Below are 19,023 nucleotides of genomic sequence, written 5' to 3'. Positions count from 1 at the left end.
AAATATCTATTTATGATATTGAATATCATTTTAATTCAAATTTTTAGTATTTCTAAACTAAATTTCGAACCCTAATCCAAAAAGAGTGCCAAGTATTCGGCATTTCCATCTTTTGTCAAGTTTCGATATAAATGTTTAAAAAAAAAAAAAGAAATCAAAATTTAGTGTCAAAGACGCATTCCATTGGAATTTAATATAATTTAATTAAATTTTTTATTTTTTTTTAATGCAACTCGATCAACCAGTGTATAAAATTTCAGCCAAACTCGAACTCAAGTTCAAGCCTTGCAAAAGCCGAACTCAAACTTGAAGTTGAGTAGCCAAGCTCAAACCATCATTTTAGCACCAACAATATATTCTCAAGTTCGCTCGGCTTGTTTAACAACTCTGTCTATATTATACGAAGTCAAACTTATTCAACAAACATCAAAACACACACAAAAACCAATAATAGCTTCCTTACATTGTTAGTTAAAACAATAAGGGTTGCCTTATCTTACATATCCAGTTTTGTCTTTTACCTTAAGAAGTCTGAGACCACAAAACAGATCATGTGCCAACCAACAATGTAAGGATTCTTCACACATCTGTACCACCCTTGATAGAGATCAGCCGCGTCCGCGCCCACCACCTATTGTTAGAATTCAACACGCAAGTTAGACAATGAGGAAACAAGTAACATCATCGACAAAAAAAAAAAAAAAAAAAAAAAAAAAGATGATATTACTTGGTTTAACGACCATTCTTAATGGGTGGACATTGTTTTAAGTTGAATATAAAAAATTAGTCCCACAAGTTTGATGCAATGTTTTGTAAAAAAAAAAAAAAAAAAAAAGAAAAAAAAAGCGATATTTGATGTAATATTTTTTGAAAAAATTAGTGTATATGAATGTGTCAAAAGTTTAAAATTTGCGTATGTAAACTGAGCCTAAATTACCAGGGTATTCTAAACCTAGATTAACAATAGCATCCAATCACACCTCGAGAATTGGTAATATATAATCCACAGTAGTTTTGCTAAATGAAAAGTATCAAAGGGGGCCAACATTCGCTCATCTCTTATTTTCTAATGTAGCCGTAGAGTTTCTCGATTTGGACGTCCATGCAATGACTAGATAGCTTAAGAACTATGTGGACTTCCATGTAATAATTCACTCTAATATATATTTATATATATTCATACAGTTTCTAGATTTGGACTTCCATGTTCTGATTCAATAGCTAAGATCAGCATGAGCTTTCTCTTTGGACAATCTATTTCATAGTTTCCCCCATTTTCCCAGTTAAGCCAAATGAGTTGTCCTAAACCTACATTTTCGTAAGAAGGCTCGCAAATGCTACTTCTACTTTGAAAATGGTAGAATGTAAATTATACCTCTGCCGCCAGAAGGCTTGTTGCCAGCCACACCCTTTCCTCGCCCTCCACCTTTAGAACCTCCATCATCTACACCACGCCCAATTCCCTTTGGTCTGCCGGCATTAATGTCATCCCTACCTCTTCCTCTTCCACGCCCAACTCCAGGGGGTTTTCTATCTGGAATTTGAAAAGGAAACAAAGAATGATGAATAAGGCATTTTGACATCCAACGTATTCAACTTTATTTGCACAATTGTAAGCGATTAAACATACTACATGCACATCAGACAACTTGATTCTTAATCAAGTATTCAACACCTTGGTTGATTGATTATTCTCTAATGCTGAACAAGTATTGTAAATGAAACATATTTTTATCGTACTGGGTGTCATTTGCAGCAAATCCATTCAAGATGTATTTTTAACACAGAACAAAGACAGAATATAACTTGGCCACTCAAGACTCGAATAAAGACATTATGAAGGAAATCTCATAAAAATTGCTCCACGCCCTAATTTTGAAATTTATTTGAAAAGGTATCTACTTGCTGCCCCTAAAATTTTCATATTGTTTCTGAACTGTAAAATGGTAAGTAACAAAATTAATCTCCCAATTCGAACCAGGATGATGATCCATGCAAGTTCAAACATGATATTTTTTTTAACTATAAAAATGGTACTTGAGATTCACACTATCTGTGGCAGGATGTAGTACTGCCATAGGTGAAACAACTCTACTGGAACTGGGACATAGAGATCAGATAACAAATGAAGATGATATCTGAATCAAATTGAATCTTCAGCATTTTGTTTCAAAAACACGAAACAGTATCAAGGGCAGTATTAGATACCTGAACGACTCTTTGTTTCTTCTACTTTATCAATAACCTGGAAAATCATACAAACAGAATTACAGAAAATAAAACTGAATATCGCTGCAGGGAGAAACAAAAGCAAACAGCTGGAATATATGCGCATAATCAACCTAGAGACATAAAAAGCATTCTGGCATTTTGGTTACTGTTATTGTAACACAAAACATTAAATGAAGCTGAAAAAGGGCCCTGGTCAGCTAACAACCAATCCCTATTTTTGTCGTCAGATTGATGCGCTTCAACAAAAGGTGCCTGCTTCAGTTGAAGCTACTGCCACTGGACAAGATTAAAAATAAAAGCATCCAGTTGACATTTGGCAAGCGTGCTTTAGACGCTACCTTTTGGAGCACAACAATGTCTGATTTGGCTAAGGCACATCATTCCAGAGCATGCAAGAGATGTCAGTCTATGAGCAATGAAAAATAATTACCGCAATCTAATCAACTGACGGTTACAAGTGTACTTTTTAACCTTTATATACTAATTTCCTACTTCCCAGCAAACTTAAAAATTTTACTATAGATAGCGCACATCATTCTTCACTACTTTAATGCAATAAAAGCATGAGCATATACAACTGAGATCTGGGGTAATAAGTCTACCAGCAAGATGACATCTCCACATGAATGAATTCAATTCGGAGATAGGTATGTGTCACTGCAGGGATAGTATTCTACCAGAAGAACCATTCTTGTGTGCGTAATTAATAAATTAAGATTTAACTAAAACTTGGTAAAGTGAGACATCTTCTGGCGCCATCAAACTGTTGGGTAGGGTAAGGGAAAATTAAATAAATCTCTGTCTATTAACATATTTAGCACTGGAGAATACTCAGTACAATGTAACCAAGAAAAATGATCATACCTCATCCGGAACTCGGAGGTACTTAATTGTATTGCCACGAATGTAGCATTCTGGCATTCTCCAAAATCTATCTCCGTCCTGTAAGAATAAATTTTAATTATAAGCATACCACAAAAAATAACAAACTCTGTGAAATTCAAAGGATGATTCAATTGAAAGTACTTAGGGAACCAAGAACCTTTGAAGTACAAATCACTTCACGAAGATGAATATTCATCCAAGTATCACAATTCACCAAATGCCCGTTATAGGTTTCCCCATTTTTCAGCTCCACTAACTGTCAATACACGAAAGAGTGTATAAGTGCCAAAAATAGCATGTGTGTGTATTTAATTTACTGATCAGAATAGATGTTCTTTAAGTCACATTCATACAGCACATATGCCACTTCATTCTCTTAATGCTTCTCCATAAATAATTTATTTCCAGATGCACCAACATAACAAACCGTGTAAACCATGCCCGTGAATCTGTTCAATGCATTTACCAGATCAATAAGACTTTGTTTTAGTTTGGTTGGACTTTCTTAGCCTAGTGAAGTCTGTTACTAAACTTCCTTATTTTAAACATTCTCAGTTGCTTCTAGCTCTATGAATAGAACAACTTTAGTTTTGAGTAATTTCAATCAGGTTTTACAAAATAAACTCTAGTTCTTCGTTTTGATCATATGTTTTGTGCTTTCTACCACAATTAGACAACAGCATGTCAACATTTAAGAACCTACTGCCTACACAATCAAGAGGTCAGAATTTATAGTCAGCTCTACAGAAGTTATTTCAATTGAATTTACTAGGCATGAAAATTCCTACACCAAAGAGATGCTTAAGCAATTATATAATCTTACTAGTATAACTAGATTACACATCAACAGGAATAAGAAGGGAGGAAACAAAAGTTAACCATGGGATGCCCTTGGGCAGTCTTCAGTAGCGAAAGTGGCAACTGAAATGAAATAAAAGAAGAAAAAATTAACAAAAAGCCTCTCATCATCGGAAATAATTAAATGCTAGGTCGAAAAAAAAAAGGATGAGAAAGCCATTGACAAACCATTGTTTTCTGATACGCAAGATCGAACGGCCTGCGAGAAACTGAGCACTTATCAACAAAACCCTAGCGAAGATACAAACAGCAATTGAAATCTCAAATCGCGTCCAATATAATGCACAATAAAACAGAAAATTCAGAGCACGCCGCTACAATAGAACATTGCCCGATTTCAAACGGCAAAACGAAGCCAACATGAGTAAGAGTGCGCATACAAATCTAAGAGAGCTACTAGAGAACAAAAAAGAAAAAGGTGACAGGCGAGCATACCGCAGCCGAATCTGCTCAGGCAACCAAACGAATGCTGTGAGAGAATACGGACGCTGCAATGGCGGGTCGATGTAGGTGCAAGGAGGGTTTTAGTATGATTTGAAACTTTCTATTGTGTCCTCCTTCTTTTGTGGTTTATATAACCTGCCCCATATTTCCTCGATATTGCTCCAGAAATTGAGACTTGAGGTCCCGAGGATTTGGGATCTGTTTTGTTTTGATTTCAAATTCATTTTTTTAAAAAATACTTTGGGTGTGTTTGTTTGGGGATTTGAATTTTGAGTTGGGATTTAAATAGTAAAAATTTTGAATTTAAATAGTTGGATGATGTGATATTAATAAGTGTTGATTTGATGTTTTGAATATAAAATTGATTTTTAGTATAATATAAAAAATAAAAAATAGATGCTTGATTTGATATTTTTTTGGGGAAAAAAATGGAATGAATAATATAAATTAAATTCAATCCCCTAAACAAACACACCCTAATACCTCTGTGGAATATTGTCATTTTTTACTTTTGTCTCTATCTCTAAACAATATTATTGTTTTCTAATTTAGTAATATTATTATCTATTTAATACAATAAATATTATTTTAATTTACAATATATATACAAATTTTACTATGTTTATATTATATAATAGATATTTTTGTTTTTTTATTAAAATATAATATAATACTAAAATTTAAAAATTTATTTGAAAAAAATAAACGCTATGGGACCGAGGGAGTATTATTATTTAATTTAAAAATTAAATAAAAATTTAAAATTAAAATAATGAAAATATCAAAGAATATATTTGTCTGTGAAATTTAAATTTTTTAATTTAAATTTTTAAATAGTACAAATTTAAAATTATACCATTGTTTAAATGTAAAATAATTTTTTAATATAATAAAAAAATAATTATTATTATTTGATTTCATATTTTTTAGAAAGATAAAAAAATTAAATATTAAAATTTTTTGGTAGAATCTAAAAAATAACAATCAAAATGTTTGTCTGCGATATTTTGAATTATATTTGAATATTTTAAAAAATAAAATAAAATATCAATAAGTATCTAAGGGTGTGTTTGTTTGAAGGATTTTGGTGGATTTCCACTATTCATTCAATTCTTTTCCCCCAAAAACATCAAATCAAACACCTATTTTTTATTTTTTATATTATACTAAAAATCAATTTTACATTCAAAACATCACATCAAACCCTATTTATATCACATCATACAACTATTTAAATTCAAAATTTTTACTATTCAAATCTCAACTCAAAATCCAAACCCCCAAACAAACACACCCTAAATATGTTTATTTAGAGTGCATTTATTTGGAGATTGGATTTTAAATACATTATTTATTTTATTTTTTCCCCAAAAAATATCAACTCAAACATTTTTTATTTTCTATATTATACTAAAAATCAATTTTATATTCAAAATATCACACCAACACCTATTTATATCACATCATACAACTATTCAAATTTAAAATTTTTACTATTCAAATCCCAACTCAAAATCTAAATCCCCAAACAAATACACCCTTAGTGAAATAATTTTTGAAAATATATATATTTATACAAAATATAAAGAATTAGATAAATAATAATATATATTTTTTAAATAAAAACACTCGCTATTTTTTTGTCAAACTATTTATTTCAAGTTGAATTTAATGTGCGTATTGTTTTATTGTAATAATTTATAGACATTTAAAATTTTGCTTTATACTATCATATTCAAAATAAAAAGTCTATATTACATAACTCTCAAATACAATATATGATGGATAAACAAGTTGTTCCTGACTTTCGAAAGCTCGAGGCAAAATAAAAGTCATGACCCTTAAATATATATATATATATAATATTTTTTACTTATAATAAAATAGAAATAAAAAAATATTTTTTTAGTATAAATTTAATTTCAAAATTTAGCATAATTTTTTCATATACTTTACAAATTGCGTAATGCTCTCTTATATCTTAACAAATGTTATATAAAATTCCCGCAATGCAAAAAATATAGATGGAAAGTTATATTCTTATCACCAAAAAATATATATAAATGAGTTTCATTGAAAGTTTTTTTAAAATATAAGAGGGTTCATATCATTTTTAAAGTATACATAAGATTTACACTGACTTTCGAAATCATATATGAATTATTGATAATTTTGCCTACTAATAATTTTGTCTAATATTTATTATTTTTTTAGTGCAAAAAGATAATTAAAACAAAAATAAAAGACCCCTAAATATATATATAAATCATCTAATCCAATTTTTTTAAACCTATAATTAAATATAAATTATTAAATAAAATAATATTTTTATAAAAATTTTAGATAAAATATCAATAATAGTATTAATATTAACAATTTTAAAATAAAAATTAGGAGACCCTAAATATATATAAATAATGTATTTTATCTATAATAAAATATAAATAATTAAAGAAAATAAATTTTCAAAAAAAATATTATTTTAAAATTTGAAGGTATTTGAGTTTGAACTCCAAACCTAAAAAAATACTAATAACCACCAAGTCATGTTATTCTAGCAATACATTAGTCAAAATAATTTATACATAAAATAAATAAATAATGAACCTTAATTTAAACTGGATCATATGCGGACGCTCTTTTCAACCAGGCCAAGGGCAGCCCTATTAATATAATCAATAAAATCAATTAATCTAATAATCAAATCTAAATAGTGAATTCTTTAGTTGAATGGAAATGTAGTCTCAACTAGAATAAAAATAAGGTAGAACATAAATGCAAATTCTAACACAACTTAGGATATGTTTCTTTAAGTTAATTTTTCCGAATTTTAATATTTACATTTTGTATTTTTTAACTAACAAAATATTCTATCAAATATTATTTTTATGTTAAATCCAAATCATTTTTTTTTTTCAAACTCATCAAAAGAAACACACTTTAGTCTTCTTGAACACAAGAAGACAGTCTATCGCAATAACTCGTCGCTCATTCTACATTGCTGCCTGTGAATAAGTTTGTTTTCTCCATCATCATCTCCTTCTCTATTTTCACTTTCGGAATCCGATTCGTGATTTTGAAAAATTCATCAACTTTGTTGATTATTCAAAATCGAAAGACCTCCAAATATATTTTCAAATTAAATATAGTGGATTAATTGTGAATTAATAATTATTATCAAAATATAAGTCTATATAAATATTTGTGACATTTCGACTCAACAAAAAATTCTGCTTTCAAATTTAATGACATTTATCAATTGACATCTAAGAAGTGTATCTAGATACAAGATAAAATGATAATCAAAAGTAACTAATGTTTTAAATGAGATATAGAGAATAATATCAATAAAAAATAAAAATAAAAATAATAAAAATAAAATCTTATTATTTTATGTTGAACATTACATTCGTACAAAAATAAAATAAATATATTAAAAATCATATTTTAAAAAAGAAATTAAAATCAAAACAACAATATGGTACAATTGCTTAAAATTAAATAGTCCACGAATTTTCTCCTTAAATTTTACTCATGAATTAAATGTAAAATGATCATGTCAATCAAAATCATTTCAACACAAAGCCCCACCCAAACTGCCTTTACAGATGGGAATGGGATTGTGTTGAACAAGAAGCAAAACTCCACAACCAAATCTCACTTCACTTCCATCCAATCCATTCCAATCCAATCGATACGGAGTGGGAGACCGTCTGCTTTTCGACTTTTCGGGATCTCCGGAGATGTCGTCGGACAACGACGAGCCGGCGTCGGAGCTCACTGACAAGCAGAAAATCGAGATCGCCAAGTGGTTTCTCCTCAATTCTCCCCCCGGCGAAATCCAATACGTCGCCAAAGGTTAGTAACTAATGATTTTCATGTTTTGCTCCCAAATGTGCAGATTCTGCGCATTAATGCTTTGCGTTCTGAGAATGTGTGCAGATATTAGGGCGGTTGTGAAGAGCGAGAGCCTGTACAGAACCGCTGCAGCGGAGGCTTTTCATCTGTACAATAAATCGCATATGATTTGCCTTGAATTTCCCGATAGAAGCGGTGAGGTAATCGCGAATGTCCCTTTGCAAGTTCCCCTATATACAGCTATCGCTTGTTTGGTTCTAGAATCTAGACCGTTTCTTGCGAAGTTAACTGTAATTTTTTAGAGTTTATTGCTCGATGGTGTGATGCTGTAGTTTGTCACTGTGTTATTCCTAGGTAGCAATTTTTTCCCGAAAACTATTGGTGGAAGCAAAAGCAATTCTCTTCTCCTCACGTAGTGAGTTAGAAATGATGATTTGGATTAATCGGCAAACTAATTTATGTGGTTTTATAGAGAATTTTTCAAATTGTTCTTAGTTTATTGTTAGATAATAACTGCTCTTGATTAACTTGTTTATTTTGCATGCCCAGCTTCCTATAATACATTGTGGTGATAAATGCTGCAAAATTGTTCTAAACATGATTCTTGTGAGTTGGTTATTGTGGAGGTCTCAAGACCTTGTTTGTGGTTAGATATGTTTTGGAAGTCTATTGAATTTCGGAGAGTTTTGGGAATAGTAAGAGATTAGAATAAAAAATAGGTATGTTATGTGATATAGATGTGTTAGAATGTCTTGTTTTTGTATAGAAATAGAGTTTTTGATGTAATATATAAGTAAATTTATTTATTTGATGTGATATATATTTTTTAAAAAGTCTGGTTGATGAATATGTGTTCTGATGGCTGTTGCATTATTGATACTTGTTTAGTGGCTATATAAAAAAAAATAAAAATTGATAAATAAGTTTCTCAACTATGGGTGGAAGGCTGGAGACTTCTTATGTGACACCAAGCTCTTCTAGCTCTAAGGCCATTATTCTAAGACGTTGTAGCCTCAGCTGCCTAGCAATAATTGATGGTAGCTTTATGTTACTGTTGGAATTGTGTTAAATTTATAAGTTCACATTTTCTCCGTTGTTGACTGATGTCCTGATGAAGCACAGTTTGGTATGATTTTTATGGCTTTTGATCTCAGACATGTTCTATTATTTTTCAGGTTCTGGTAACATCTTATAGTGAGATTGATAAGAATCAATATATAGATCCTAGGACTGCACAGGTTGCGATAGTTGATCATGTAAAACAGGTACAATGGACATTCTTTCTCTCATGGTTATTGAATCTTCTTTCAGGATTATAATATATATTATATTTACAAGGATTTTGAACATGCTAATGCTGCTATGTTGTCCAGTTTTTTGCTGTGTCATTTACCTTGCATTAATCTGGAAACTCTTAGGATGTATGTTTTAGCCTGTAAAATTGAGGTTGATCATCTGATCTAATGGAAATTAAAGGACAATTTACCATAAGAACCAGTAATAAGAAAATCATTAAATGATTAATCAAATGTCCTTCAGCTCTATTAAAGTAGGTATGTAATTCAAGTTTATAGAGGAATGCGCGAAGTAGATTTTATGCCATAGCTAGCTCTATAATTTCATACAGAAAGAATAAGCAATTAATCAATGCATATTTCTCAGTAAGAAAATTAGACATGATAAGAATGTGCCAACAATAGAATATGAAGGTAATGCATTTGAATTATGAGAAGTAAAACGTGGCTTTTTCATAGGGTATGTGATAACTATAAGTATCGCGATGCATAATTTTGTGCCCAACTGAATTCAAGAGGATATTAAACTCATGAAAACCACCCTTTATGGCATATATGTTCATCATCATCATGTACTGGTTTGGAAATCTATGTTAAAGTAATCGTTAGTTTGTTGAGATACGCGGCTTGAATGTTCTTTAAGATCTTATTTGCTTCTTCATGGTGCATTTTGCAAGCAATCCATGTTCTGTAAACTGGGGCAGTACCTTTTGAGTTGGCTATATATCTTTATATAGTAATCATTTGGCCTCCTCCATTTACAGGAGTTGGACTGGGATGCAATAGCTTTTAAATAATGTATATAGCCAACTGGAGAAGTACTTTTTGAGTTTGTTATATATCTTTATTTCTATTAAATAGCACCCATGAAGTAGAACTAGAACACACGAATCTTTTTTGACTGCCTTATTTAGTATGGTTTTTATTAAACAACACCCATGAAGTAGAACTAGAACACACGAATCTTTTTTGACTGCCTTATTTAGTATGGTTTTTATTAAACAACACCCATGAAGTAGAACTAGAACACAATCTTGTTTGACTGCCCTATTTCATATGGTTTTTATTAAACAGCACCCATGAAATATGAATGAACCTAACTTGAATCATCTAACCAAAATTGATTTTTTGCATTTTTCTTTAGTGACTACAATATTAATATATATTGGAAATCAAACCTTAACGTTCATTCCAATATTTGGATTTTCTCCCTTGACCTCTTATACCTGTAATGGACTTTTGCCATTTTAGAGTATTCCTTTTAGCCACAATCTGTTAAGAATGTTCCACTTGATGCATCTAAACTTGAATTGCCTGGCTGCATTCACTTCAATGAGATGTGGTTTTGGTTTGGTTTGAATTTTAAGTTCTCTATATTATTTTAGCTAATAAATGTATGACGTCTGGTACAGAATCATAAAATACATGATTGCAAATCAGATAAATAGAGATTATTGTTTTTATACAATGGCTGCTCTGTTGAATAGGTTTGTGAAGATGTTAGACCAGCAAATGATGAAGAACTTCCTTCCTCGTACATTGAGGAATATCGGTATGCTTTACTTGATCCATTTTTTTTTCTTTAACTGTGTATTGCACAAATTAAAAAGCACCACACTGAGAAGTCCTTAATTAGAAAAGCACCCTAAAATATAGTCAAGGTTATAGATTTAAAATATAGATTTTAGCGGAACGATATGCAAAGATGGCAACAAAAGAAAAATATTAGTGCGAAAAGTTAAATTAAGAACCACAGAGAAAGCCGCAGTGTGGTTATTTGATTCAGCATCCACATAGCAAAAATCCCTTCTCCTGAGATTTTGAAAACAACTTATATATCGTTCTGAACTGTGAACCTGGAATAGAAACGTGGGTCATTTATCCTAGAATCAAGTGAACAAATTAATAGAACTTACTGAAATTTATTACAGTGATTATTTATTTATTTTTTAATTATTAATGTATCTTTTCAAGTTTAGATTACATGATTTAAGATTTTAGTTCATTTGTTTCCTTATTTTCCATTTCTGTTTTGCAATCTTCTGTCATTTTCTTAGTACTAATTCTTATTGCAGAACAATTTTGTTCTCTTGCAAATACTAAATTCTTTTTTGGCAGGTGTGCCTTAGACACAGAGATTATCAAGTATGTTAGTGAAGCATACCCCAAAGGGGTCAGTTCAGTTTATTGTGTCAGTGGTAAAGACGTGGAGGAGCCAGGCTCTAATTTTGGGCTTGTTGTTGTAATTTCTGCTGTTAGACATAGCCCTCAGAATTTCTGGTATGCAGAATCTGTCAAACACCATTACTGTCAGGATCTCTCTTTCCGACATTATTTGATTAGCCTTATATATGTTGTTCCTCTGGGGCATCTTTCATGACCTTATTACTTATGTTCTGTGCAGCAATGGAAGTTGGAGATCAATATGGCAAATGGAATTTAAAGATGAGCTGCAACTAGTGGAAGTCAGAGGTAAAGTGCAGGTAGACTTCCATTTGCTCTTGCAGTAACATATGACAGATTTTTTTTGGGTTACGGTGCTCCTTGATCTTGGAAACAACCTTACATCATATATATCATCTTATACTTCAAAAAGGTTGAGGCACATTACTTTGAAGAAGGAAATGTCCAATTAGATGCAAAGCATGAATTTAAGGACTCCACAATGTTTCAGGTAATGCTTGAAAGGAAATTTTCAATTTCTAGTTTCTATTCTTTGAACAGATTCCAACAACGTGATTTATATTTTGATGGATTGCACATAGGAGTTGGTGTAGCAAGTTCTATTATTTTTTGTGTAGATTTTCAATTTTCATGGAACATTGCTAATTTGCTATTACTTACTTCGATGTCCATAGTAGTGGTGTTGTGAACATATCCAAATTGTTAACATGATTATTTAAGTTTTTTCTATTGTTTTATGTGCATAGGTTTATATCATCCAAAAAAAGTGTCACACAGCATGATATATTTGAAATGACACCTAACATTTTTATTCCTTATGCTTTTTCAATCCTTGTTTCTAGCTCTAACCATGCTTATGTAATGGTCTAACAAAGAACCAGCTAATGGGAAACTGGATATGAAAGAGCTCGTGACTTATGATCCATTGTATGGATATATATATACATATATATACATATAAATATAGAATCTCTTATTGTTTGCGCATAATATTTCCTATAACATATGCTTGATGATAATCATGTCAATATACAATGATAGGCATCTGAAATGGCGCTTTATTTTTAGCCCTCAAAATTAATAAACATTATTCTCTTTTGTTTGACTTGTTTGGTAAGTCTTGTGGTTTTAAATTCACGAAGGATTCAAAATGATGAATACAAATCTATGTCCTAATGTCATTAAAAAATGTCGGTAATGTGTGAATTTTCAGCTACCTAATGATTGTGCAACTACATTGACAAGCATCATTCGGCACCACGAGTCAGAGTACCTGAATTCTCTTCTGGTATTCTCCTATTCTTTTTCCAAACACACAAACATACAATTTCAATTTCAGTGTTCACTGATTCTCTTCAATGAATACAATTTCCTTTATAGGTGTCCTATGCAAAACTCCCCGACACAACTTTCAAGGTACTCGCTCTTTCTGCTAAATTCCTCACAAAACTCCACTTTCTTGTTAATCACTCCCCATTTAGCTTCTTAAATGATAGAAAAAAGAACTCTCATATACGACTACAAAATGGCAAAGTCACAGTCACCAGTCTTTAGAATGCTCTGATATTCTTCAATGTGATGGAATTTCAGTCTGTTCTCAGTTTCCGAGTAAATACAGAACTTAACCATGCAATTTTTTTCTGTGGCAACAATGTAGGATCTTCGGAGGAAGCTTCCAGTGACACGGACGCTGTTCCCATGGCATAACACCCTACAATTCAGCCTGACCAGAGACATGCAGAAAAGCTTGGGACTAGATAATAAAAAGGGATAAACAAGGTAAACCAATTATTGTACTTCCTACGCTCGCAATTTTTGCTTTCATTCTATAATGCCCGCATCGACAAATCTTATTATGAGGCTCCATGCCTTTATTTGTTTGCGATTTCGGACTAATATGTTTGTAAGTATGCGATAACGGTAGGGTGGGATGCACGTCAAATCAAATATTTTCCGTTACAATTTGGATTAAGCATTTGAATTTCCGGGTAACCTACTCAACTAGGATGCTCTAGTGCTTGTATCTACACAGTTCATTATGAAGTTAGGCGTTCGATTCTCATTGCTGTTTGCATAAGTAGCAACATATATGTGTCAACTAGTTAAATAGCATCCAAAATCGATTGAATGTTCGGCTTGGGCTCAATCTAATCCATTGAAAGCTCATCAAGCTTGAGTTCAAATTTAGGTTCGATTGTATGTAGGTCAAGTTAAAATTGATTCAATCACAATTAACATCTTGTCCAAATTTTATCGAATAAGTGAAGTATATATATACTAGTGGAAAATATGTATGGAGCGGATTGTATGCTAATTTTCTTTTAGAATCGTGCTGTTAAATATTAGTATACACCTCTATTTAATTATATATATATATATATAGAATATGTTATAATATAAGACATCAGTACAATGTTGAACAATGGCATAAATATGTAAATGCAATATAAACTTTGCTGATCAATATAAAGCAATTATATGAAATTACATACAGATATGAGGTCAAAAACCCACATTAATAATGTGAGAACAATACAGAAAATAAGTGTCAATTTATTTGAGAATGGTAAAGAAGTAGAAGATCAATAGCTATTTGAGTTAGACATCAAACTGTTAACCTCTTTTAATGCAACAATAGTTACTATATATATATACATATGTATGTATGTATGTATTGTAAATATGCGGTTGAGAACTTCACAACGCCCTTACGTGTTTGTTTTGAGTTTCAAATTCAAATTATACTAACTATTTAGTTAGTATAATTTTTAATAAAAACATATCATTATTTTTTCACAAAATATTGTAACCAAAGAAAGCTGCAGTTTTAATACTACAAATTAAAGAATTGCAAATTGGCATTATGCTTTTGTGTGTAGAATGAATTAATATAGTAATATCTGGTGATATACATCATATCCAACATCAATTTTTCATTAACAATCACAGAAAAATAATATGATCAATAAGAAGAGAGGCAAAACTGCACAGAATTGCATTTGCAAATTTTGGGTTGAGAATAGAACAGAGACCGAAAATTTGTATCGGCTCAACTACTCCCAGACAAACCCACCCACAAAATTTTTTAATCCAAACCCACCTCAATCATAAAAATGGAAAAAAATAAAATAATAATAAATAGAAATTACAACTATTATTTTATCACTACTTTTACACAATATATATAGTATACACTGATTATTTCTACTTACAAAAAAATATATTAATATTTCTAAGTTACAGAATAAATATACTTTCCCTCACATTAGTATTTCTAAGTTACACTTTCTCTCACATATTAATATTTCTAAGTTACAAAATAAATATACTTTCTCTCACTTTCTTGTTTTTTAATATGTACTAGCGAACTCATATATTTTAAATTTATTTTATCTCACTTTCTTGTTTTTTAATATGTTATATATTCTAAATTTATTTTCTCTCACTTTTTTGTTTTTTAATATGTATTTGCGAACCAAAATATTTTAAATTTATCCGAAGAAGGAAGGAAGGTATTATTTTTACTTTCAAAACATGAATCCTCCTTCATGTTCGGCGGATGTTTGCCTGTACGCACTTTTGGATAACGACTACGGTAAAAGAAAAATTCCAATATTATTCATTTAAAATACAGCCTCTTTTAATTTTAATGCACATTATTCATCACTCATCAAGTAACATTAGATTTACTTCTTTTTTTCTTTAAAATTACATCGAATATATATTATTTTTTTTCTTAAACTTTCCAAACTCTGTATAAACAAGGCATATCCAAACCCTACCTCTTTTTTTCCCATCCAAAAAATACACAACCCATAATCCCTCACTTTATTCCCAAACATACACGATCAACAAATCATCGTACAATGAACCTAATCAACCCTAAAATAAAATAAAACATTTTTTAAAAAAAATAAAAAAATCAAAATACGTCTAGAATTTCGAGTATGTAATTATTGCAGAGAGGACAGTTACCTCTCTCGACCCACATCTCCCTCGAACACAATCTGCAGAACGAATGTCCGCACGGCGAAAACGCCGCCCCCTTATGCTTCACCATACACACACAGCAGCTATTATACTCCGCCCCCTCGCCGCCGCCGCCGTCGTCCTCGCCGTCGCCGTCGTCGTCGTCGTCCTCGTCGTCGTCCTCCATCATGTACGCCAGCCCGCCGGACCCCAGCTGCTCGTCCGTCTCCGCCAGCAGCGACATCAGCGACATCCTCACCGGCTCCGCCGCCTGCTGCCCTGACGCCGCCGCCGGAGAATATTCTCCGTCGCCGTCGTTGTCGTTTTCTTCGTCGTCGTCGTCGTCGTCGTCTTCTTCGTCGAGGTTTGTTTCCCTCACGAGACGCTTGGCCGGCTTGTCGGCGGCGGAGATCGCCGGCGAGATGGAGTCCGGCACGGCGGAGATGTCGGGATCGGCGGTCTGGCCGGCGAGGATGTTCGACGCCTGGCGGGAAATGTTGCGGCTCTTGCTGTTCAGGGGAATGTCCGACGTCGGAATGTGGACGCTCGACGTCCAGGCGGCGCCTTTGCCGGAGTTTCGGCGGCGGAGCTTGTCGCGTTCCTTTTGGCTGCCGGCGCCGCCGTCGTCGCGGAGGATTTCGAGCGGCGTGCGGCTCTCGGTCGGCGGCGCGGCCGCGGTTTTTTTATCGTCGTCGGTGGCGGTGGGGCCGTCGCCGGCGGCGTCGTCGTTTTCGGATGGCATCGTCGGAAAGTAACTTTGGGGAAGGGAACGAAAATGGAGAAATTAAATTAACGGTTATTAGTTAGAAATATTGGAAAGGTCCATTTTGTTAGGAAGAATTGGTGAGTTTGTACGGACCGTTTGAGCGAGTCTTGTGGGGCTGTTTCTGCCAAAAATAATGTTATCATTATTATTGGATTCAAAGTAAATATTAGAGAATAGTAATGTTTCAGCTAATAATATCATTTGAAGATATAATTATTTAATACTCCTATAACATTAAAAAATAAATGCTACTAAAATTTTAAAAAGGGTAAATTGATTTTTTTGGTCCCGCTATATGATTTATTTATTATTTTAGAATTTTAAGTGGATCTTGTTTCAAAATAATTTCATAAGTAAAACTTTTTTACTAAAATAATTTTTCTGTGCCGGACTCGCTAGCTATATTGGTTAATATGTCAACGCTACATAGATGCCACATCGAATGATTATTTTAGCGAAAAAATTTACATACAAGACTATTTTGAAATAAAATCCATTTAAATGTCTTAAAATTGATAAAAATGATCATATACGAGACAAAAAATAGTTTACCAAGATATCTTGTAAAAAAAAATTCATCGTGTCGCTGGCGTGGCATCTATGTGTCAATGACGTGTCACTTGCGTCAACGCCACGTCAGCAACGGCAGACTAGCGTGGCAACTCCAACACCGGATGATAATTTTAGCGAAAATTTTTACTTGTGGAACTATTTTGGGTTTGAATTTTGAGTTGAAATTTGAATAGTAAAAATTTTGAATTGAAATAATGATATACTATGATATAAATAGAAGTTGTTGTAATATTTTAAATGTAAAATTATTTTTTAATATACTATAAAAAAAATATATTTAATCTGATAGTTTTTAAAAAAAAAATATTGATGAATAGTAAAAATCCGGTCAAATCCGTCAAACGAATAACAAGGAAACATAAGTAACAAGGAGAGCTCTGGCCCTGGAAATTAAGGCCTCCACGCAACAGAGATCCAACCCCTGACAAATCTGAATGATCTAAAGGCCCATCTAAATTTTCTTACAAAATTTATACACTTTTTCTCTCATATTTCTAAATCTTCTTCTTCTTCTTTTTTTTTTTTTTTTTTTTTATAATTGATTTGTTGATTTTGTCAAAATTAATGATAAAGTAAATTTAAAATACATACTATAAAAAAATAAAAGTAAATTTGACGTAAAAACTAGAGAGAACATAACTATTACTCTTTTCGTTTCACTTTTGTATCATGTTTAGTATAGATAGAAGAATTTAGATAAAATATAATTAGTTATTAAAAAATATATTAATAAAATTAATTATAAATTAAAATTAAAATAATTAAAATTATAAAATTATAAATTATAAAATTTCTATATTTATTAAAACAAAGTGGACAAATAAATTGGAAAAGCGGGCCGGGGTGGGTGCAGTGCCGACAGCAAATCTTTCAAGAGGCAAAGCGAATCGGTACGGACAGCATGAAACGTGCTCTTACCGCCTTTACTTTCTCTGCAAGTCTTTGTCCGTACACCACCCCACCACTTAATTCACAGTCGTTTAATTTATTATCCAAATTTAAAATTTAATAATTTACCTTTTTAAAAAATATATATATATAGGTATTCAAATTATATACTACTACATATTTTATCTAAATATTACATTAATAAATTTTAGTACAGTATTTTCTAAGAAATAACATATCAATTGCTATTTTTTTTTTCAATTGAACTTTTTACAATATTATTAATTATAAATTCTCAATAAAATCATTTTATATAACAAAATATTAAAGTATCATTTAAATAAAAATTCAAATAATTTATAAATATATATGTATTGAATTTGTACAATCTTAATAGTAATAATTTACATTTAAAACCAAAACCAAATAGTACATTCGTACTATAAAATCAGTATCATTTATTTTTTGCATTATTATATTTAATATTAAAAATATTTTTATATCTATCTCACATCTAATGTTAGTTTTTTAAAAAATATATATTTTATTTAAATTTTTAAATTTATAAATTTATTTATTTTAATTAAACTAATTAATTATTTTAATTTTAATCAATAATTATTTATATTATAATACAATTATACTTCTCTTTAATTCTGATGGCTACAGAACACAATAATCAGGACAAAAGGAGTATTTTATATATATATATAGTGTACAGAGAGATCATGTGTACCTATTGTTGTCTTTGATTTTTACTCCCTCCGTTTCAGATACCATGTCCACATTGCCGTTTCTGTCCGTTCTATATATTATGTCATTTTTCTTTTTTGAAAAATAATTACACACTTTAATCTCATTTTAAATTTTAATTTTTTTTTTATTTTAATTAAACTAATTAGTTATCTTAATTTTAATTTATAATTATATATATTATAAGATAATTATTTTTACTAATATATTCTTAATTATCTACTAATTACACGTGTTTATGGTGTAGCAGATACGATATCCGGGGCCGGAGGGAGTATTTTAATTCTCTATGCACAATTTGAATAAAAATATATTTAT

At 31.2% G+C, this 19,023-nt stretch overlaps 3 protein-coding genes and 1 non-coding gene across 6 annotated transcripts; 1 reads left to right on the top strand and 3 right to left on the bottom strand.

Annotated features, from left to right (window-relative positions):
- Positions 1-412: 412 nt before the first annotated feature.
- Positions 413-4,569, bottom strand: LOC127246381 (sm-like protein LSM4). 3 transcript variants are annotated; one of them, XM_051267709.1, is made up of 8 exons: positions 4,411-4,569; positions 4,144-4,206; positions 3,997-4,038; positions 3,275-3,373; positions 3,097-3,174; positions 2,209-2,245; positions 1,376-1,534; positions 413-631 (listed from the first exon to the last, which is right to left on the bottom strand). In XM_051267709.1, the coding sequence occupies exons 2-8, from the start codon at positions 4,144-4,146 to the stop codon at positions 609-611; spliced, it is 441 nt and encodes a 146-aa protein (XP_051123666.1). In that variant the 5' UTR covers positions 4,147-4,206; positions 4,411-4,569; the 3' UTR covers positions 413-608. The 3 variants fall into 3 exon arrangements, with proteins under 3 accessions (XP_051123666.1, XP_051123675.1, XP_051123683.1); XM_051267718.1 differs by having other exon boundaries at positions 4,144-4,174; positions 4,411-4,529; XM_051267726.1 differs by having other exon boundaries at positions 4,144-4,184; positions 4,411-4,519.
- LOC127246999 (small nucleolar RNA snoR127) lies at positions 2,508-2,618 on the bottom strand. Its single transcript, XR_007837792.1, has one exon. It is a non-coding gene; the product is annotated as a small nucleolar RNA snoR127 (small nucleolar RNA).
- Positions 4,570-7,997: 3,428 nt separating the features above from the next.
- LOC127247289 (F-actin-capping protein subunit alpha) lies at positions 7,998-13,752 on the top strand. The gene is made up of 10 exons (XM_051269128.1): positions 7,998-8,277; positions 8,362-8,477; positions 9,453-9,542; positions 11,060-11,124; positions 11,691-11,852; positions 11,977-12,055; positions 12,169-12,246; positions 12,970-13,044; positions 13,137-13,172; positions 13,414-13,752. The coding sequence occupies exons 1-10, from the start codon at positions 8,163-8,165 to the stop codon at positions 13,528-13,530; spliced, it is 933 nt and encodes a 310-aa protein (XP_051125085.1). The 5' UTR covers positions 7,998-8,162; the 3' UTR covers positions 13,531-13,752.
- Positions 13,753-15,516: 1,764 nt separating this feature from the next.
- LOC127245346 (uncharacterized) lies at positions 15,517-16,598 on the bottom strand. Its single transcript, XM_051266181.1, has one exon. It carries the CDS (start codon positions 16,465-16,467, stop codon positions 15,679-15,681), a length of 789 nt encoding a protein of 262 aa, XP_051122138.1. The 5' UTR covers positions 16,468-16,598; the 3' UTR covers positions 15,517-15,678.
- Positions 16,599-19,023: the final 2,425 nt, after the last annotated feature.

This window comes from Andrographis paniculata, unplaced genomic scaffold, assembly GCF_009805555.1.
Source record: "Andrographis paniculata isolate CXL003 unplaced genomic scaffold, ASM980555v1 Contig10END, whole genome shotgun sequence".
Classification (NCBI taxonomy): Eukaryota; Viridiplantae; Streptophyta; class Magnoliopsida; order Lamiales; family Acanthaceae; genus Andrographis; species Andrographis paniculata.
This window is presented reverse-complemented; position numbering and strand designations above follow the sequence as displayed.